The sequence below is a fragment of the Oxyura jamaicensis genome, chromosome 12 (assembly GCF_011077185.1).
Source record: "Oxyura jamaicensis isolate SHBP4307 breed ruddy duck chromosome 12, BPBGC_Ojam_1.0, whole genome shotgun sequence".
NCBI classification, from domain to species: Eukaryota; Metazoa; Chordata; class Aves; order Anseriformes; family Anatidae; genus Oxyura; species Oxyura jamaicensis.
Window position 1 is genome coordinate 5350913 of NC_048904.1, and position 22851 is coordinate 5373763.

General features: G+C 37.3%; 1 protein-coding gene across 18 annotated transcripts in view; it reads right to left on the bottom strand.

Annotated features, from left to right (window-relative positions):
* Positions 1-22851, bottom strand: part of ATP2B2 (ATPase plasma membrane Ca2+ transporting 2) — a 405121-nt gene that overhangs the window by 47141 nt on the left and 335129 nt on the right. For all 18 annotated transcript variants that reach the window (XM_035337444.1, XM_035337435.1, XM_035337434.1 and 15 more), the window contains 2 exons: positions 3803-4044; positions 2982-3216 (listed from right to left, as the gene is read on the bottom strand). In XM_035337444.1, the coding sequence (XP_035193335.1) occupies positions 2982-3216; positions 3803-4044 (477 nt within the window). The remainder of the gene's footprint in view (positions 1-2981; positions 3217-3802; positions 4045-22851) is intronic.

Below are 22851 nucleotides of genomic sequence, written 5' to 3' on the forward strand. Positions count from 1 at the left end.
CTGAGTGGGCAGTGGAAACAGATATTTGCCATCAGTTTTGCAGAATTTAGGTACACATTTCAATTTATTTATTTTTTATTTTCTCTCTGTAAAGAAAACCTTTAGATGTGTGCATGTATAAATTATGAAATGCACAAGTATCTATCAAAATCAGGTGACAAATAGGTGGAATTTAGAAGTGATTTAAGTTCTTCCAGAAATAAAAAAAAAATATAGGTGGACACTGGCAAATCAGTATAAGCCAGTATAGACTCATTAAAGCCAAAGCAGGAAAGCTGTCAAAAACAACAGGCAAATCTCTATAGGCATGAGATAGCATTCTGTTTCTTCTCTTCTTGTACAGTTATCAAAGGAAAAAAAAGAAGTAAAAAGCTTAATGGCAAGCAGGTATCTCAGTACTTGATAAAGCCAGCTACTAACAATGAATAAGTCAGAGTCTGAACTGCATCAACCTAAATAACCAAAGAAGTATGCAAAATTCATGGATGTCCAGTGGTGACACTCCAGTTAAAACTGGTCAGTTGCTGAATATCATTGTTGAATAATTCATCCAAATAGTTACTTTTAATGCATGGAAGGAAAAGCAATAGCAAGAAAATGCCCTGCAGTATAACCAGAAAAGATGCAGCACTCTCATATCTGAGACCATGCTAGAGCATGACACCACCGACACTGCAGCTATGTCAAATATGTGACAATCCGAACACACCAAGGGTGCATACAGGTAATGTGCCACAGCAGCTCTGAGGAACTAGGGGAGCTATAAATTTGCGTGCATTGACTCCAAAGATCATCTTAAGGAAAAAATGCAGCCTTTTCCATTATAAACATTAACACAATTTAAGGGAAACTACAGGTTGTCAGGATGGTGACACTGCATTGCTTCACTGCAATTACCTAATCTGCCATTTCTGCTACAATAAATCCTGATATCCATGAATGCTGAGAATATTAATAAAACAGAAGTTGTAGGAATATTTCACATTTTTATATTTTTCCCCTGCAGAAGACACTGAAAATTCATAAACTCCAATGGTGTGTCTATATTTAATTACTGGACTAATTCTTGCAAAATATGGTCATTTGTAAGAGCTCAGCACCTTACTATTTGCAACAATTTAAGTGATATGTAATTCCCACTAAGTCAGATATTTCATATAGACACTGTTTTCTGAAATTTATGCTTTTGTTATGGCTTGGAGGTTCTTTTGATCTTACCACAATGAAACAGGGATATGGAGAAAAATCCCCTCAAAACAAAGTTCCCCCAAACAACTGCAGATTTGTCCAACATTTGGTAGAATTCTGGTGTTAAAAGGTATTAATCTACAAGAAATTCAATACATTATTTAGATAATTCTAGAAATATTATGTTTTTCTTCCTTCATCTTCTTTGATCCTTTAAATAGATGTCAGACTTGACCTCTTTGTTTGTAGCAACACTATTCATTTTTACCTCAAGCTCCTAAGAAATTATTCCCTATGAGAGTAGTTCTCTTATAAAACACATGAAAGGATAGTTTGCAGCTATTTTAAATAATAACTGCAGATCCCATTGCTACCCATTCCCTCAGTCTGTCATACCATACTGTCATACCTATTATAAAGCTATTTTCAAAAAACATGTATCATTAATCAGTTCTGGAGGGAAAGAGCACTGATTCATAGTTCTGTTGGTCACTGATAGTTAAAATCTTTCTGAGTTTAGATAGATAAACGAGCTAGAGTATTAGGAGTGGGATCCATGCAGACAGAATATTTTAAAATATTTTTGAAGACATGCGCTGTCAGGTGTAGGGACAGATGGATTAGCAGCAAGAGACCAGCTGATGATGGATAAAGTGAATGCTGTTTATTTGATGACTGCAGAAGTAAGGATTTTACCATAGTTTTCACCTAACCAAGACTTACTTCATATTATATATTTCTCAATATTGAAAAAAAAAAGGCAAGAAAACCCATTAACACTCAACGTACAGCTATGCAATTGGTGCCTATAGTTGTAATTATATCATGCTATTTTCCTGTATTTATTTTCTAGTTACAGCAGAAGTATTTAAAGGCCTACTTTAGAAGTGACTCAGGGAAATAGTTTTGCTTGCATGTCTAGCATTGCCACCAATTCTCAGTGGATCAAATACAAAGATTTAGATATGATTAAAAAAAAAAAAAAATGGTCCAGCAAAAACATAAAAGGAGACAGAAGACTGAAAAAGACCAAGATTGGTACCAAGCTACTTTATGCAGAATAAGAACCTGCTCTTTCTGTATACGGGAAATTTGAGTTATCTTTCAATAACCTTACTCCAGAGCAAACGGCAGTCATTAATCACCTACTGAAATAACAGCACCATCACAGAATGGATCTTGCTTCCATTGTGAACATCCAGTACTGATTTTCTCAAATTACTTGAATTAAAACTTCTGTCACATTTTTACAAGCCATTTAAGAATAGAATCCATGAACTCTGCAGCCTCTCCATGGTAAAGCTTTTTCTTGTCCAAATATAACATTAAAAAATTTCCCTGAGTAGCCACCAGTTACAATCTCAAGATAATTAGCAAAGTGGCAACATCACAATTATAACCATAGCAATTATAATCGCTACACCCCTTTCTTCTGCTTTCAGAGTTGTGCCTCACTGCACTGCTTAAATAAAAAATCTTTAATATCTGGGAGTATAATAAAACTTGTAATGATCAGTTCTCCTGTATACTCCTGCATGACAGAAGGTTCAATAATTTTAATCCTGTAGTTCACAAAGCCCTATTTTGCAATATTTAAATACCAGTTGATTAATAGTTGATTTTTATCAAGTTAATTTGATTTTTTTTAACCAACTGAAGTTTATTTCTAAAGTTCACTTCCACCTTTGACAGAACTAATTACATAAAAAAAAGTTAAAGACTGCAATAAATCTATAGTTCAATTTTTGTTCAGTTCTCCAATAAATGTTTTATGACATAAGAATTTGATATACCTCTGGCCTTACTGGGTCTTCAATGCCAACAACACAAATGCAAGTCAGATCAGATAAAATGTCATTTTCATTGTCCCAGTCCGGCTCGGGGCTGCTACTGAAGTCTCGGAAAGCAACACAGATAGTTCTCAGTCCATCACAGGCCATTGGTTCAATCACTTTTTTCACCATTTCATCCCGGTCACGTGGTCTGAAGACACGAGGTTCACCAGCTGCATTAAGGATCCTGGAACACCTTTTTTATTTAAGAAAAAAATATTCATTGTGTATTTGTATGACAGTTGAAAAGTAATTACTTGTATCAGCTCTTTTCATTCAACATCTTCCTTTTTGACAGCAAGCTTTACATTTCTATTGCAAGTATCTAGATCAAGAAGATCCACTACTGAAATGTCATCAGATAGAATTTGACTATAACTTATTATGGAGACACCAAGACCCTGTCCTCCGTTACCTCCCTAAAACCCATGTAATTAATGATCTGAGAACTTACGAAGAAATTGAAAAACCCTTACATTCCAAATATGTTTATTAAACTAAAGAATGCATTCATAAATTACCAAATGTAGATGAGAAATAACTTAGAAGACCCAATATATCTGCTAGTCAGTGACAAGAAAAATAAGTCAAAGATTTCATCAGGGAAGAGGGAGGGGACAGGACATGGACAGTAACACCTTTATTCTCCTCAAGTGTGTCCTTTTTCTACCCTAGGTAGCAAATTCCGAACACCAAAATTCCCAGGTATGTTTTATTAGTGTCATAATGTTTTGCATCATTAAGATTTTGAAAAAACACACCAAGAAATCCTTTGAACTTACTTCTTCAGAACAATTTCAGAAGCTCCTTTGCTGTACATTCGGAAACTGCCGTCTGGCATTTTAATGACAGTGCTCATTGACTTTCTCACAGAGTTGAATGTGTAAACCTTATAAAGTTTCTCCTCAGGGATGAGGTTCCGAACAGGCTCATAATCCTGTTTCAAATCCAGGACAAACCCCAAAAGGCCACACTCCGTCTTATTGCCTACCTGGCGAGGCAGGCCACCTTCTTTTTCTGGTGGCTGTAGAGAAGAAGAAATTAGATATGAATTTCTGCAATGATTAGAAGTATGCAATGCCTTCTACACAATTAATAACAAAGTTACAGTGTACAGTTTAAGATCTAAAACTCTAATTATGGAGTCACGTCTCTTCCAATTTTTAAAAAACTAGCAGAAACTTCAGTGTTGTAACAGACTGGAAGCAGTTATGGTCATAACAAGGAAAATGTCTCCAGTCAGATGACTATGTTTGGTCTTTTGCTTTTCTTTTCTTTCAAATTAACCATGGGCAGTTGAACTTCTTATAGCTGGGCAAAACATCATTAAAAATGAAATAATTTTCTTTAGGCTCAATTTAATTTTTAGTCATCACAAATAGAATATTTGCTATTCTTACTTGCTTAGAATTGAATTGTTTTGCTGACTTTTATGGGTTTAATGGCAATTTTTTCCATACTTTAGTCAGCTGTTTCAGATATTAAATGCTTTATAAGTAAAAAAAAATAGTCTAATCATTTTGCAGTTCTCGTTACTTCTAGGGACAAGGACGGCTCTATTTTCCCCTTAGAAAAGTAAATAAAAACTAAAAAACAACCACATTTCACACACACACACAAAATAGAGGTGTAATATACCCCAAATAAAAAATTCCTATGTTTTCAAGATTCCAGATAGACTTAAGGGTCCCATGCATGGGCAATAAATGTAGAAAATATAATAAGTTACATTTTCTTGTACACATTAGAATTAGAGAAGTGTTTTTTTAAGCTACTGGACCCAAGAGAAGGAAAAGTCCTTTCACAACTTTAATTTGCAAAGTATCATATCACTGAAATATCTGCATTTGACTCAAGACAAGACTGTAAGTCATCGGTTTAAATGTGACAAACATTTACCTTACATTTTGCAGAATTAGGGATGCAGGACTACATTCAGAATTATGTCCATGTTTTGACCATAGACTTTTAAATCTATTCTACTTGGGAAATACCTGAGGGATGAGGGGTAATGTAAGGAATGATTAAATGAAATTACAAATCTCTAATCCCATTTAGATTTGAATTCTTGCAATGAGTGCTGCCATAAAAGGCAGAAAGGGGCATTTTATTTAAGTATTAGTAAGTATACCAGAGAATCACCTTTTGCAGCTGGTTTAATAATGAAGGACTGATAGAAGATAACAATAGACTTGTCTAGAACTGAAGTAAGCAAAATGAAAAACAGAATTTCCATAAGAATCATTTTTCTATCACCAGAAAATTTTATACTCGGAGACAGATTAACAGGATTTACTTTTCAGGGAGAGATGCATCTATAGTGAGCAGTACACAATAATCTAAAAATATTATAAGAGAGTTATCCTTCCATAACTCATTATAACATCTCTAGCTTCTATATAAACAATCATCTGACCCAGTTATATGGGTAAGATTTGTGTTGCTATGACATTTTAGCATTATTCCAGGCTCAAATTAAAACACACTTAGAAAGTATAGCAATATGATATATTAATTTTATTATATATTATAATAAAATAATAAATATAATAAATATAATAAATATAGTGTGATACAACTACCCTCTGGATTCTCAAATTCACTTAAGGATCCCTGCCTTACAACCCAATAATTTGTAGTTATATGATCTCAAAGGACTGTTAAATTCAGTAGATATAAAAATTTCAGGTAGGAGTCAACAAAATATCCTTTAAAATACCATTTTGTTTAAATAAATGAGGTTAAATTTCATGACATTGCCACACACAGTTCTTTAAATGTGCTAACAACTTCTTTTTTTTCAAAGCAGCGGATTAATCAACTTCACTGCCTGGGTAGCAATGCAGGAAAAGACTGATTTCATATCAAACTTCCTCTTTTAGCTCTAAATCCCTATTTAGGTTGCCTCTCTCTGCCACTGAAGACAATGAATCTCAACACTGACTTAAATGTGAATGTGATTAAGCAAGTGCACACTGGAAATCAATGAAATAGATATAAATTTCTTTCCATCACAGACACAGAATCTTAGACAACTGCTATTTCTTATACATATGATTTCATCATGAGCAACTGTGAATATATACTGACAAAATAAATATCTACCTACATTTCACAGTGTTTAAACCTAGAGGCCTTCTAAAAATTATTTTTTATTTAACTGTAAAGTAGATCACACATTCCTTCTCTTACAGTCGTCTAAAAATAGACTTTTTTTAGTGACCATCTTTTGAATGCAAATACGTAAGCAAGGGGAAAAAAATACCAGCGAAAAAATGAACAGATATTTCAGAAAGGTTTCGAAATCTGCTAACAAGTGGCCACCTCCCTCCAGAGCAGCTGCTGTCTCCATACTCTTTGTACATTACATTAAAATAAAACATATGGTGGTGAGAGCTGGCAAGCACCACTTCCTTCCCTGTACTGTTTCAGCTCAAAATCTATATGCCAAAACTAGTTTCCTTGCAGATTGTTCTTGACAACCCTTCATAGAAGCTGCTGGCTGTTAAAACTTTGTACTGTGCTGTATCTATAGTTATTGTTTGCTGAAACCTGCAGTTTATGGCACCTGGAACACAATTAAAAGGATTGCACAAAGGGGTTACTTTTGAATAATTAACTAGGAATTACTTAATTGACTTGGTGAATGAAAACGCTTTGACACTGTAGGAGAGAAAGTCTTTGAACTGTGATTTGCTAAAAGAAACTTTGGAATGCATTGTTTCTCAAGAGCTCAGTGAAAGGTCTTTTGCTAGTCACAAGATAATCTTCTACTGGGAAGGGACTGATCCAATATACTCCTCCAACAAATACTTCCCACTGGTAATCATATAATAATTTTGTTTCTTTCAAGTCTTTACATTATTTACATGATAATAATATTTCAATTGTAAGTAAATATTTTCATGTAAAACAAGTGCAGGCAGATGTAAAATAAATAGTTGTTATAACTACCAAATAAAAATAGGTTTCTAGGTCAAAGTACAGCAGTATTATTCAGGTTTAAAAATACCAACCCCAAAAGCTAATATTAACTTAATACTGAATTTGGATTACAAAAGAAATTTTCAAAATGATTTCAATGGAAATTAACTTGCTAGTAAACACAGGTTAAGAGGAAAGCAAGATTGAACTGCAGGCATAGCTTACAGAGGTTCCTCAAGTTTTAAAAATACATTAGGAAACTATAAGGTTTCCATTTAACAATAACACTAAACTTCATTTTCCTTATTGCCATTTTTGATGTAAGAGGAGAGAAACTGGCAAGAAGATCCAAGTAGTCTTTACAAAACAAAGTGTAAGGGTTTCATATATTATATGAAGTTGTCATTTGTTTCATGTTATGCTTTTGTGTTCCAGAATGATAATGACTGTAAATGTATCAATTTTATTAAGATAATTAGCTTTGCTAGATTATATCCATATTGAATGCTCCATTTCAAGTCCATTTACAAGAGGCAAACAGATGAAAATACTTTTTTCAAATTAAATTCTGAAAAAAAATCCACTTCATATTTTATTTACAGAGTCACATAATGGTTGAGGTTGTAAGGGGCCTCTGCAGGTCATCTTGTCCAACCTCCCTGCTTAAGCAGGGCCACCTTCAGCTGCTTGCCCAGGGCCACATCCAGGCAGCTTTTGAAGATCTCCAAGGAGGAGACTTCACAACCTCTATGGGCAGCCTGTGCCAGTGCTCCATTACCTGCACAGCACAGAAGCGCTTCCTGACCTTTAGATGGAGCCTCCTGTGTTCCAGTTTGTGCCCATTGCCTCTTGTCTTGGCACTGGGCATGACTGACACAATCCTGGCTCCATCCTCCTTGCCCTCTCCCTTCACAGACTTATATAGACATTGGAGAAATCTTCCCGAGCCTCCTCTTCCTCAGGCTGAACAGACCCAGCTCTCTCAACCTCCCTTCAGAGGAGAGGTGCTCCAGTATCTTTATCATCTTTGTGTACCTTCCTTGGACTCTCTCCAGTGGCAAAACCTCTCTTATACTGGGGTGGCCAGCACTGGAAATGGCATTCCAGGTGTGGTCTCACCAGTGCCAAGTAGAGGGGAAGGATCACCTCCCTCAACCTGCTGCCAATGCTTTGACTAATGCAGCCCATGATACCTTTAGCTTTCTGTGCTGCTAGACTTCATACCAAGTATAATCCAGATTCTGGATGCCAAATAAAGCAAATTAATTTGCAGTATCTTCTCTTTCCTTCTATACTGCCTGTTCACAGAGTATTTATTGTTCTCTAGCTTCATTGCTTCTGCATAACTACACAGAAATGTAAAGATAAAGTTTGTCTGGAAATAGGCTGGTTTTTATGTGTAAAGATTCTCTTACAGATTTATTTTTTTTTCACTTCTCTTTATTGTTTTGAAAGCTTATTTAATAATCTTATCTGACTTTTCTCTTTCCAGACAATACTGTGGAACTGGTTTTAATCGAACTTCTGCTTACATTATAGTTTCATCTCTATCTCAGTACCACAACATACTGCTGGCTTTTTGGGCAGACCACAGCTGACATATTAATTATCTACATGACTAAGATAATATTATTTTAACCAGTGCAAACATTTTATTAGAATTCCTGAAAGATCCTTTTAGAGATTAAAACAAACAGCATCCTGAAGATAAGTTTTACTACAAATAGCTGGCATCAGCTCTGTACTGTCAAAATGTTATGAATTCACTTTTATAACATCTTTATTTAGGAATAAAAATAAGTCTGTATCTTGTGGAGATTCTGATCTTTGCTACTCTTGAGCACAAATCTAAAATAATATTATTAACTTGAGTGATGAAGATCACAATTTGTCCTTGGACTGTTTGGAATTTTAAGAATTTCTTCATATGAATGAGTAGTAAGTTGACTCTGCTTTACACAAAGCACAGAAAGCAACACGTTAAATTACAGATAATGCTTTCTGTTAATATATTTGCCATTTTACAACTTACAATCACAACTGCCAGGTACAATACTGCTGAAATCCAGTTAAAGTCAAGTCAGTTTGAATTGAGGTCAGCATAAGGGATTGAAAAAGAGCTGTTAACTTCTTTGAGCTGGTTGCATAATCATTTTGGCATCAGAAGAAACAGACTCAGTTAACCTTATGTACCATTCTGATCTCACTCACCGGATTTAAAGCCCGACATTTAAAAGAAGTTTAGAGCTCTTTTTTTTTTTTTTTTTTTTTTTTTTTTTACTTATGAACACTGCTGAGTAGAAATATGGAATCACAGGTTAGACTAACAGAAGTGTTCTCACTTATACGATTCCTTTCTTCATAATATACACACTTAAACGACTCTGTAACAGACAGCAGGACATGGAGAGTTTGAATTCAAAATCAGTTGGAAGCACAGGATTAGGAGATAAAAATTTGGTTATACAGATGTGTATTGGCAATCAAGCACATTGGTGGTATTCTCTACCATAAGACTAAGATCATAGAATCATAGAATGCCCTAAGCTGGAAGGGACCAACAAGGTCATCAAGTCCAACTCTTAGTCTCCACATAGGACCACCCCAAAATCAGACCCTATGTCGGAGAGTGTTGTCCAAACTCTCTTTGAACTCCAGCTGCTCAGTGCCATGACTGCTGCCCTGGGAAGCCTGTGCCAGTGCCCAACCACCCTCTCAGTAAAGATCCTTTTCCCAACACCCAGTGTGGCCCTCCCCTGTCCCAGCTCCATGCTGTTACCTCGGGTCCTGTTGCTGTCCCCAGAGAGCTGAGCTCAGCACCTGCCCCTCCACTCCCCTTGTGAGGGAGCTGCAGGCTGCCATGAGGCCTCTCCTCAGCCTGCTGTACTCTGGGCTGAACAAAGCCAAGTGCCCTCAGCCATTCCTCCTGTGTCTTACCTTCTAGAGCCTTCACCGTCTTTCCTACCCTCCTTTGGACACTGAATTTTTACGAGTTTTATGTCCTTCTTACACTATGGTGCCCAGAACTGTACACAGTGCTCAAGGTGAGGCCACACCAGGTGGATCAGAGCAGGACAACCCCTTCCCTCGACCGGCCAGCAACGCCATGCTTGATGCACCCCAGGGTATGGTTGGCCCTCCTGGCTGTCAGGGTACAGTGTTGATTCATATTAAACTTGCTGTTGACCAAACCCCCAGATCCCTTTCTTCAGGGCTGCTCTCCAGCCTCTGATCCCCCAGTTTGTACATACAGCCAGGGTTGTCCCTTCCCAAGTGCAGAATCCAACCCTTGCTCTCTTTCATGCAGTTGGTCATTGCACAGCCCTCCAGTCTCTCAAGGTATTTCTGCAAAGCCTCTCCACCCTTGAGGGAGTCAATAATTCCTCCTCATCCAGTATCATCTGCAAACTAACTTACTGTGCATTACTGTCAAGTTCTGTATCCAGATCATTTATAAAAACATCAAAGAGATCTGCCCCCAAAATGGAGCCCTGCAGAGCCCCACTAGTGACTGGCCTCCAGCCTGCTGTAACCCCATTTACTATATCCCTTTGAAGCTGACCCATCAGCCAACTGTTCTCCCATCATATTATGTATTTGTCTAGCTGTATGCTGGACATTTTGTCCAGAAGAATACTGTGAGAGACAGTATCAAAAGCTTTCCTGAAATCCAAAAAGATTATATCTACTGTCTTCTCTCAGTAACCTCATTGTAAATGGGTAACCTCATTGTAAATGGAAATTAAGTTAGTTAAACTGGACATAAATCTATGTTGAGTATGACCAATGACTGTGTTGTCTTTCAAGTGTTTTTCAATAACTCTCAAAATAATCTCCTCTATCATTTTACCAGGCACTGACATGAGACTGATAGGCCTGTAATCACCACGGTCTTCTTTCTTGCCCTTCTTGAAAACTGGGACAACATTTTCCAACTTCCAGTCAACTGGGACCTCTCCAGATTCCTAAGACTACTGAAAAATAATTAAGAGAGGTCCCACAGTGACATCAGCCAGGTCTTTGAGTACCCTGGGATGAATCCCATTGGGCCCTAGAGACTTATATACATCCAAGTGGAGCAGCAGAGCCCACACATGTTTGGGATTAGCTGGGAGTTCCTGCAGTCCAGCCCTCCCAACTCAGGGCTCTGGGGGTCCCAGGGCCCATCATCAGTGTTAAAGACAGAGGCAAAGAAGGCATATCGACATCCCTATTTGTGAGGTGACCAACCTCATCAGTAATGAACCAATGCTATCGCTGGTCCTCCTTTTGCTGTTAACAAAACAAAACAAACAACAACAACAAAAAGCCCTTCTTGTTGTCCACCACAGTACTGGCCAGCTTTAACTCTAATTGAGCTTTGGTCACGTTAATTTTCTCCCTACAAAGGCAAATAGCATCTCTGTAATCCTCCCATGTTGCCTGACCTCACTTCCAGTGTTCACACACTTTCATTTTCAACATAAGCTCTAGAAGATCCCTGCTCAGCCAAGCAGGCCTTCTGCCCTGCCTGCCTGAATTCCGACACTTTGGAATTGCCTGCTCCTGTGCTCTTAAAAGAGGGCTCTTATAAAGCGATCGGCACTGATGGACCCCAATACCTTCAAAGGCAGATTTCCAGGGGACCTTACTAATTTGTCCCTGAGCAGCCTGAAGACATCTCTCCTCATATCCAGGGTTGAAGTTTTGGTGGCAGTTTCCCTCTAGCACCAAAGATTTTAAACTCGACTACTTCATTGCCATTGTGTTCGACAGCTGCCAATTGCCACCAGGAGGAGGAAAAAAGAAAAGTAATAAATGGATCACAGATAAATAAATAACAAATCTGAAAAATTCACTATCCCTGTCCTGTATTGATGTGTCCCAGATTTCTATTCTGAAATGATTGGAAAAGGAATAACAGAGGTAATTCAATACGTACTCCTTTCAACAGCTTATTCCTTTCTCCTTCCATCGGCCACAAAACCCTAATATTCACAGCAGCTCTATTTCTTGTGAAAATGGCCACCAAATAAGTCACCTCCAGTTGTCACTATTTACTTTAGGCACCAGCAGTCACCATCATAAGCCTATCAAAATCAAAGCAACATATTCCAAATCCTGACTGACAGGTGCTGATTTGGTAGCCAGTCTGACACACGTTCAAGATCTAGACAACCTAAAACAAAAGCACTTGAAACATGTTTCAGCACTCTCAAGAGAGATCAAATCTGAAGACTAAAATTAGAAATGTAAACAACAGCATTGTTTAATAACAAAGTTGTGCATTTGTAAGTTGTTGTGTAATACTTGTGGGTGGGTAGTAAGGCTGCCTTTTCACTGAAGTAGCTTCCTGATGTCCTCTTAATTACTACATGCTGAACACAGCCTGCAGTCTCACATCACTTAGACCTCTGTGCTACAGTAAAATCAGAGTTTCAAAGTATATCTATATATTGCATGTCAAACCTAAGTCAGGACCTGAACTTGCTGCCAGTTCAAATTCTTACAGCCGTAAGATAACCTGCACATCCCTCACAGTTAGAGATCAACCAGGACATCCTGCTGAGCTCAGTTACACTGTCTGAGCAAGAAACAAGTAGCAGAGAAGCAGATGAAAAGAGTCCCCTGTGACTGATGAGACATAGACTGCACCCTTTAGCTGACATGAAGCAGGCTGCTCAGACGTGTGACAGCAATGCTGCTTGGCACTGCTGCCCAGCACAGGCCCCAGTCCTATTATTTAGCAACCATTAAACTAAAAGATCTGCTCAAAATTCCTAGCAGATTGGTTACAGGAATTTTTGACTCATTACTGTACAGAGAGTAAGAAACAATATATTTCTACAATAGCATCCTATACAAGATTAATATCATAAGTATTCAACATCTTTGCCTATTCTCTGAAGACAGACCTGGAAACAATATAAAAATTTAATTATTGCAATACTCTGGTATTGTGTAATTTGCATTGCTAGCACTTGTGATGGATATAGGTTATTCAAAGAAAACATTATATAAATCCTGCATATTTTAACATCTCTTGTAATCTCAAATAATAGCAACACAATCATTGTATAAAAAGGGGCCAGCTGTAATTATGCAATGTAGCAGCATGACATTTCCCATCAGCACGGCAAAGTTAGGGAGTGCAGCGGTGGCGTGGCTCAGTGCATACGGACTCATGCTTGTTTCAGCTCACATAACAGGAACAAGGAAAAAATGATCCTATCCATAAACTCCCCCAAGAGTGATTATGAAAGGTGAAATCATGCATGAAGAACAGACTGAAAGGCTGGTGTGACTGCCTCTTTACTCCCTTTCTGATTGACTGTTACCCATTTTAACATGCAAAGTGAGCTAACAGTTTGCCCTTAATTTTAATAGCAAATAATTAAATTGCCCTTTTAGTTTGAAGGACAAATTTGTCTGATTCACTTGAATTAAAAAGAAAAAAAAAAAAAAGTATATGACAAAAAATACTTCAAGAAAATTCTTTACTCTTCTCACTAGTTAAATGTAAAAATGTAGAGGACTGATAGGTCAGTCCTGTACACATTTTTCACAGAATTGCAAAATACTTGAGGCTGGAAGGCACCAGTCTCTCTTTCGGGAGACCACCTAGTCCAGTGCCATTTCCAGGGACAGAGACTCCACAAAATCTCTAGGCAACCTGTTGCATAGTTTAACCACCCTGACTTATTTATTTATTTTTCCTTCTTTCACTTGGCACCACTGAGAAGAGTCTGGCTGCATTTTACTCCTTCTCATAGGGAATTAAACACATTGATCAGGTTCCCCCTGAGCCTTCTCTCCTCCAGGCTGGCCAGCTCCCACTGCCCAAGACTGAAGATGCTCCAGTCTCCTCCTCATCTCTGTGGCCCTTCACTGGACTCACCCAGGGAAGTCCACGTCTCTGCTGTACCAGGAGCCCAGCACTGGGCACAGCAACCCAGATGTGTCTCAGCACTGCCCAGCAGAGGAGAAGGATCAGCTATCTCGCCGCGCTGGCAGCGCGCTGGCTGATGCAGCCCAGGAGGCTGTTGGCCTTCTTTGCTGCAGGGACGTGTTTCCGGCTCCCAGTCAACTTTGTGTCCACCTGGAGCCTCTCAGCCCTGCAGCGGGCTTTTCCTCCCCCAGAGCAGAATCCTGCACTTCCCTCTGCTGGGCTTCCTGAGGTTCCTGCTGGCTCAGTGCTCCGGCCCATCAAGGTCCCTCTGACAGGCAGCACATCCAGCTGGTGTCACCAACCACTCCTCCCTCATTTGTATCATCTGCAGACTTGCAGGGGGAGCACTTGGCCCCATTATCCAGATCACTGATAATGCTAAACATTATTGGCCCCACCTCATGGATCACTGGGATGCACCACTAGAAACCTGCCTCCAGCTGGAATTTGTGATCACAGTTCCCTGAGACCAGCAGTTTGGCCAGGTTTAAATCCACTTCATCGTCCATTCTTCTATTCTGTATTTCCTCAGTTTGTTAATTTGCTCTCAAGGACAGAGGATGTGAGGATGTCCAAGTTAAAAATATAAACAGAACATTTATATTGTCTCCACATAAATTTTGAGACATACAAAATGTTGACACATGAGCAATTTGCAGTGCTTATATGAATATATTACTCCTAGGTACAAAGATCTTGTTAGCATTAATTAGAACAAACTTGTTCTGTTTCCTTCAGCTTCACAACAAGAGAAATACTAAGTGGGGTACCTACAGTAGAAGCAACATTCAAAGTAGTTAACAAAGCTATATTTAACTACATTTATCTCTGTAATTAATTCAGCTGGGCCCAGAACAAGGCTTTTTTGTTTGTTTGTTTAAAATTATATAAACATTAACTGATAACTTTTTGTAATACCTTTTCACAGAGTCCTGCACATATATATCACAGTCCATTAGTGACCCTGTAATCAAAAGATGTGCTGTATGAGTTATTCCTTTTCATATCCTAATACATTTTAGTTCTCCAATTTTTCCATTTTGTGATAGATATTGTTCCTGTTCAAGGTGTCAACAATGAAAACACGAAGTTTACAACGAAAATACGAAATTTACAAAAAGCTCTGAATTCAAAACCACAGCAATTCACAGTTGAATTTAAATAGAGGCACATTTATACACCCCATTACAGCACAAAGAATGAACTCTTAATAATCATGAATGACACCACAGAATAATAATGCACTTATGATTAGGATAGCCTATCCTAGATGATTATGATTATGATTAGCCTCAGTGTTTCCAGATTAAACTGAGTTTTATACACACATTTTTTCTTTGTGTTTTCCCCAAAACAGTTTTGATATATTTATAATACTGTAAGACCTTACTTGTCTGCATGAAGGGACTTTCCTACTGTTTGATCAAACCCATGCACATCTTCCATTATAACTTATAACTTATCTTCCATTATAATAATTGCCTTACAATTTGACACTCAAATTTTGAAAATAATGCATTCAATTTCCAAATCTGAAACACTGAAAATCTCCACTCTTGTCCTTTTGCACAGTCCCATTCACAGGGAAGTGGCAATTGTTAGATTTATACTAGTGCCATTCCAGCTTTGTTTAATTGCAACAAGAACTGTTGACAAGTAGCCTATATAATCAAAATAATTAGACAAAACAATTGTTATTAACTTACTTTAATTAACAACCAATTTACTTTAAATATAGTCTAAGTACAAGGTTTCAGTTAATGCTAGCTATAAAAATGCAAGAGTATGTTTCTCCCTGTTAAGTATATCTTTAGAACACAGACCTGAGTGACAAATGTGCCATTTCTAAGGCAAACTCTCCATAATTAAGAACAGATTAACAGATTTCATAACTCTCTGATAATTTGTTCCACGCATTTGGGAAAAGTTTGTTATATTTTCATGAACCACAAATAAGTTGAACATTTTTCTTCAAGTGCAAAAGAGAAATTGCACTTAATTGCAGAACTGTAATTGGTACCTCCATAATGACAACCAAACATCTGCTACCTTGTTTTAGATCTATAAAACTAAGGGCTTACTGCATGCGGATACTAGATTGGTCTCATGAATTGCATAAATGGTTGCAGACACAGAAAACAGAGACAGGAGACAAACTGCATAATGCTGAGTTGATCAGATAGTGAAAATTTAGTTTCAAGGAAGTTTCTGCAGCTTAAACATTTTGTTTCCAAATTAGAAAAATGACTATTTGTATGCTTTTCTAACATGATTAGAAATGATGCATCTCTTTTAAGGCTGAAGCCTCATCTTTTATATTTGAGGAAGGAGCAATACACTCTCTTCAGTTGCTGCAATGAACTAACTAGCAACTGTCTATTTGGAAAACATCTTTTGAGTGATTCTGATAAATGCTATCAACAGTGTGTTTCCTAGCATTAAAAGACTTTCTCTCACCCAGGTTGCACATGTAAATCTTTCTCAATGTTTCTGAGTATGACATCAACAAAATTTCATTTAATCTTCCTCACTTTAAATTTACTTATAAACTCTTTATCAAAATTAAACATACTTTTAATAAAAAACTCCTCTAGTAGTCTGAAGTGTAACTCATGCATGTTTTCTACTACTCACTGTATATGAATTTCAGCCATGAAATAATGAAATGCAACCATCTATTCCATGTTAACTAAATACACTTTTAAATTTGCATATCTTCTCTATGTCTTTTACTAATTAGAAGTGAGAAGAAAATCTTGTACTGTGTTGCAGACATTAAGTCATTGTTTTAGGCTAATGAATTGGGGAGGGGGAAAATGGTGCCATCCAACAGTGCTAGAGGGCTGTGATGATGATCATACCATACATGAATTTCATCATTACATCAAACAACAGAAAATTCTTGGTCTTTACGAACATCAAAAGCTTGAATTTCAACAACATAAATAGCAGTATTTACACCTAGCTGTTCTGTGCATGCAGTCTTCACCTGCACAAAACTTACCAATACTTTGAATTTTCTACTTCTGCCTTTTAAATTTATCTCAGATAGGAAAACTGATTTTAAAGAGACCAAAGCAAAAAATCAGTCTTAATACTCACAGAGTTTCTGGTTGCAGCACTATTAAAACAATTTGTATAGTTTATAGAGCCAAATTTAGTAAGTGTAAAGCAAATCTAGGCACATGAAACATAAGAGATTTTTTTTCACTTGACTTAAGCTACTGATTATAGCCCATCATAATTATAGATCTCCTCTGTCAACAGGACTCATTTCCAGCATGAGGAAAAGGGTTCTTCAAGCATCCATTTCTAAATAAGTCTAAAAAGATTAGCAACGGCTACTTTGTTTATCATACAAAATGTACTCATCCTCTTTAAATCTATACTAGCATGTATCCACTGAAATTATTTTTAAATTGGTTTTGGTTAGTTAGAGGTTGTTTTTTGTTAAGCAAATGCATAAATTCAAGTGAATGCAATAGAATATAATACATTATAGCAATGCTTATCTAATATTTTCAGTGGTGTCTGGTTTGGTTTTTTTTGTTGTTTGTTTTGTTGTTTGTGTGTTTTTTCATGATTGATGTTTGATATACTTTATAAACTCAGTCTCTCTCCTCTTCAGGACACCAAGAATGATGCTTTTGCTGGAATAGCAGGCTGCAAGACTGCAGCCAATTTTCATTGGGTTATTCATTCAAAAAGAAACAGTAAGGGAATGATGGAGAGGTCGAACATCGTGTCCTTCTTTATAAGAAAACTGTCTAACAAAAGCTTGTTTCTCACCTTTTAGAAATAGAACTGGGATATACAACCCCTAGCAAACCAGCATTGAACACTGCCAATCGTTCTCCTTTGTAGTGAAGGGAAGCGTAAAGTAACTTAATTCTCTGCTCACTTGAATAAAAAGTAGAAATCACAGAAAAATAACAATGAATGGAACATTTTAACACACTCAATACTTTCATCCAGTATTATGAACACCAAGCTACATCTACTGCCCAACACTCACTCGTGATTTCAGATAGATTTAATGTCCATGTGTGTCCATAAAGACTTGCCAGCAGTGCATTCTTTTGCTGTGCACATTTGCACTTACACGAGACAGGTTAGCAGTAGTACTTATTAAAAACATCCTGAATTTTTACAAACTTCCCTCTAGAAGCTTAATTTTTCCATGCAAGATGTCTACCAAGAGAGGTCTGTCATTCCTTCAGTGATGCTAGGAAACAGTATAGTTCTGACTATGTTAACATACCCCTGGCAACCTTTCCTTTGAAAACCTTCAGAGTTTCTTCTGCCAGACTCTAGCTGGGAAAATGACTGTATGTAAAAAATGCCTTCTGTCCACCAAAGTCACAGGCCTTTGACAGTCAGTGCCCCACACAGTTTGCTGACAATGTGTGGCTACAATTCTTCAGAATCCCCTCCATTCTAGAGATTTTTCAGGTTTATTTGGCACCTCTAACTAGCAGAAAGGCCATCATTTTTGGATACCTTCCCACATTCATTTGCAACTAATATAAAAATATGACTGACTGGAATGACGGAGAGCCAAGACCTTCACATCCAAGAAGATGAAACTGGAAGTTGAAAGAAAAATCAGGAATGGGGGATATCTGTGAAAGAAAGCAGGAATGCGAATTTGAAGCATAGTTTTTATTTATTTATTTATTTACTGAGTATTTAATACCAGCTTTCTAGGACTCACTGTGACTCAAGTAAAAAGTAAAAAGCTGATGACATGAACAGAAATAGAAAAAAACGTAAGTGCAATTTCATTCTAGAAGAGCAATGCCAAGTCAATTTAAAGTATTTTTTGTGTGTACAAAGTAACTCCTGCACATCCATTGCTCTGAAACAAGCAAGTTCTTCAGTCATCTCATCAGTTTTGTGTTTGTTTGTTTTTCCAAAGGAAAATGACACCCCTTTGGAGTTTTCTGAGAATAAAAACGAAACATACTACAAACTACATAGTATATATTATATATTACATATACACCAAAGAGAATTAACGCCATATTTCATTAAACAACTTTATGAGGTGATTCATCCTCTGTGTTCTGTTTTTTAATAAGTCTTTTTGAGTATTTTTGCTTGGTTATAAAACCAATACCATTTATATAGAGCTGGTATTAAATTATCACATGAAATTATTGGCTTTCTATTCTTGATGAAGAGCATAAAGAAAATCTAAATTAAAACAAATTACAGAATATTAAAGTAAGCTATTTCATAGAATCAGATCTGCCTCAAGTGTTTTATACCCACTTATGTAAAAACAAAAGCTCCTATCAAGAAAACATCCTCCCTGATAATATCCCATGCAAAGTGTTAACACTGAATTCTAACCAGCATATGAATCAGCTCTGAAGTGTGATGATTGTCTCCATAAGGTATCGTAGGCATGAAAAGAAGTATGCATTTAAATCATGCACTGTACCAACACATTTTATTACATAAAAATAAAAATAAAAAAATGGAGTCTAAAAATTATCAGACAACTATGAGTAGTATTTATATATCTAGATGAAAACACCATGGAATACCATGCAGGAAAGGTGACTTCTAAAGCCTGCTTGCATCTACAGGTATGTTTGGAAATAACTGGCATTTATCCCTATAAGTGAATCATCCTGCACTGGTTCAGGGAGTGGAAAATAAGAACGTGAAAGTAACATAAACAACATAAAAGAAAATCCTATGCAAGAAAACAGGAAAAATGTATCAGAGCAAGTTAAAAAAAAAAAAAAAAAAAAAAAAAAAACTAATTTACTCATTTTCATGCAAACAAGCAGAAAAAACATGCTAACATTCTGGTAACAAAAAGCTTCCAAGTGACTGTCAGTCCTGTTTATAATCTTGCAGTGATTAATTATTCCAACAGGAATAAACGGAATCTGCAGTTACCAAATTGTGAAGGCAAAGGCCAGTATGAGTAACGTTTTATATATCTGTTTTCTCTAGCATGAAGAAAGAAAATAAAAGAAAATAATTTGTCTTTTAGCTATTATGTCATACTACACTGTAGAGTGTAGGATTGTTTTATTCATCCATCTTCTCTTCCCACGTTCACATGTTATTAGGGAGGACAGTCACACATTTCTTTGGCAGAAAAAACGATACGGAACAAAGGAAAAGACTGACCATACTGTGGGGAAACCTGCCTTGCCTCTGATAACCTGGCCACAAATGAAAATAAGCATCCTTCCAGAGAGTTTAACAATGTCAACGGCAGATTTACAGGATGACCCTGCTCTGATCTCTGCTCCCTAATCCTTCTTTTCTTAGGTAAATCCATCCCACAGGCAAGTGCCAAGGAGCTTTCCATGCAGCTGATGCCATTCTAACACCTCATACACAACTCCCCAGATATGAGGCTTTATTATAAAATGCTTTCAGCTAGCAAGACAAAGCGCTTGCAACCTGACAGCAGAAAGTGCATTATGGATATAACAACATGTCCTATGCTTTACACAGTCCAGTAGTCTTTTCTAAACACAGTTATTTCAGTTATTAACTCAGTAGCTAATTTAGTGAGAAAAGTTATATTTGTACCTCTTATTATATACAACTTCAATAGCCAGTGATGTGTGAATATCATTACTCTTTGCTAATTGCCATTCCTAGAAGCAGAGGCAATTATCTGCACGATCTATTATCTTTAATAATTATTATTTACACAGTAAATGATATGCACGCTATAAGTTTTTTTTTTTTTTTTTTTTTCTGCCTAAATTATTCTGAGAAAATGCTTATCAATCACTTTAAGAAAAAGTTTTAAAGACAATGTGGCTGGGGATTGTGTGTGTGTGTGTGATGGTTGTCTTGCTTATATATAAAAAGATGCTTTGCCTGCATTGTCTGGTCACCTATCTGCTCAATAATTAAAGGCGTCTTATAAAAAGGACAGACTATACTCGAGTACATAATGATAGGACAAAGGGGAATGGTCTTAAACTAAAAGAAGACAGGTTTAGATGAGAGGTTAGGAGGAAATTCTTCACTCAGAGGGTGGTGAGGCACTGAACAGAGAAGCTGTGGATGCCTCATCCCTGGAGGTGTTCAAGGCCAGGATGGACTGGGCCCTGAGCAACCAACTCTGGTGGGTGACATCACTGCCCATGGCAGGGTGGTTGGAACTGGATGGTCTTTAACCAAGCCATTCTATGACTCTATGATTATTATAGCCATTTAACATTTTGCCAAAAGAAATCTGAAATAAAGAAATAAATTTACCTATAAGATAAAAATTATGCCTGTGAAGTAAAAACTCTTCAAAATCACTGTAGAAATCAGTGCAATCAAATTTTAATCAAATCAAAACACTTTTTAGAAAAAAATTCACAGTGCACTTCATTTGCAAAATAGATGGAATGGGAAGTTTTGGGTAGAGCTAGAAAAAAAGTTTTCAGAGCCTAAGCAACTGGTCTGCAGTATGTAGAAAAAAAGCCCCCCCCAAAAGCAATCTCAGAAGTGACTTTGTGTAACACTATTTCTATTTTCCATGTCATTAGTCAAATTGGCATTAACCTTTTAATTTTAAATGGATCAAACGCATCATTTAGCTAGAGAGTCAGAAATGCTCAAGAGAATATTTTAATGCCATCACCTGAGCACTCAAAAGCATGAGAATTAACAGTTTCCACAAATTTCTGTTACCAGGACAACATGCTGAAAGAAGCCGATGAGTGTTTTACTGTACCACCCTCGCATTATTTACTGACTACTTAGGAATTACTGACCTAAATCCAGCCGTACTGAGATGGATTCTGCCACCCTGAAACATGCTAAAAAAAAAAAATATGTCATTTTTCCCAGATTTTCTGCAAAGCAGATTTACCTATGTGCTTCTTATATCACAGATTTAGTGGGTTTTTGTACACCTAAGACTGCAGAACGCAAATGGTAAAACCTGGAGCAGGGCCCCAGGAGTTCATACAAACCCACTTGTTCTTTCTCAGACAGTGAAGAACTACAAGCTTTGAAGTCCCACAGCAATTCAATTTGCCAACTGAGGATTCTCCCCTCAGCCTATTTTTCTGTGCATTTTCGGGATAGCTTTTAAGCATTCATGAGGTAGAGGATTTTGTCATTCCCAATGCATTCCACAGGAACAATGCAGGAAGAGGATTCTTGCCTGCTGCAAAGCCAGATGACAGTAGCACCAAAGCAGTCCAGTGCCATGATATGGGCTATGTTGCAAAAATGCATTCCAAATGTTTCTCACAGTTTACTAATTTTCAGACTCTTTATGTAAGGATAAAACCTTCCACAGATATAGAACAAAATGGCTGCCAAAACCTTCCACAGATCTATCCTCATGCAAAATGGCTGCCCATAATGGCGGCGCTGCCTGCGCCCCCTCGCTCAACCTTAAACCAAGATACTGGAATCTTGACACATTATCTAAAGGTGGAATGTATTTTTGAGCATTGCCAAAGGAAACAAAGCTGAGGCCAGAAAACCATTATGAAGAATGGCCTCTGCTCAGATTGATGCTAAAATTAGCTCAAATCCCTCCATTCCAAAAAAACTCGTGTAAACGCCCATGTGGTCAAACCTTACAATTGTATGTGGAGAAACTGATGCAGTAAAACAGGAACGGCCATACAGCTGCAGAGACTGCTGTTTGTGTGTGATACGTGCAAGTGCTGCTGCTGCCATGCTCTTCTCATGGCCTAACCACCTCTCTTCCTTATCATCAGTTTTACCTTCCCCACCCGCAGTGTGCCCTCATTGTGGACATTCCGGAGTTCTCGTTCCTTCTCCCACTGCCGCTCCTTCCCCAGAGGTGACCTGCTTTCCTACAGGTAACCCAGCCCTGGCTGACAACAGAAGAATGACTAATCTTTTTCTCAGACTTATTCAAGTCAGCAGCTGCCAGTTTTGTTTGCTGCTTAACATTAATGGTAGGTATGTACAGAGGGAAGAAAATAGAATTTAGGCCAGGCCATTTACTCAACCTAACTTTTT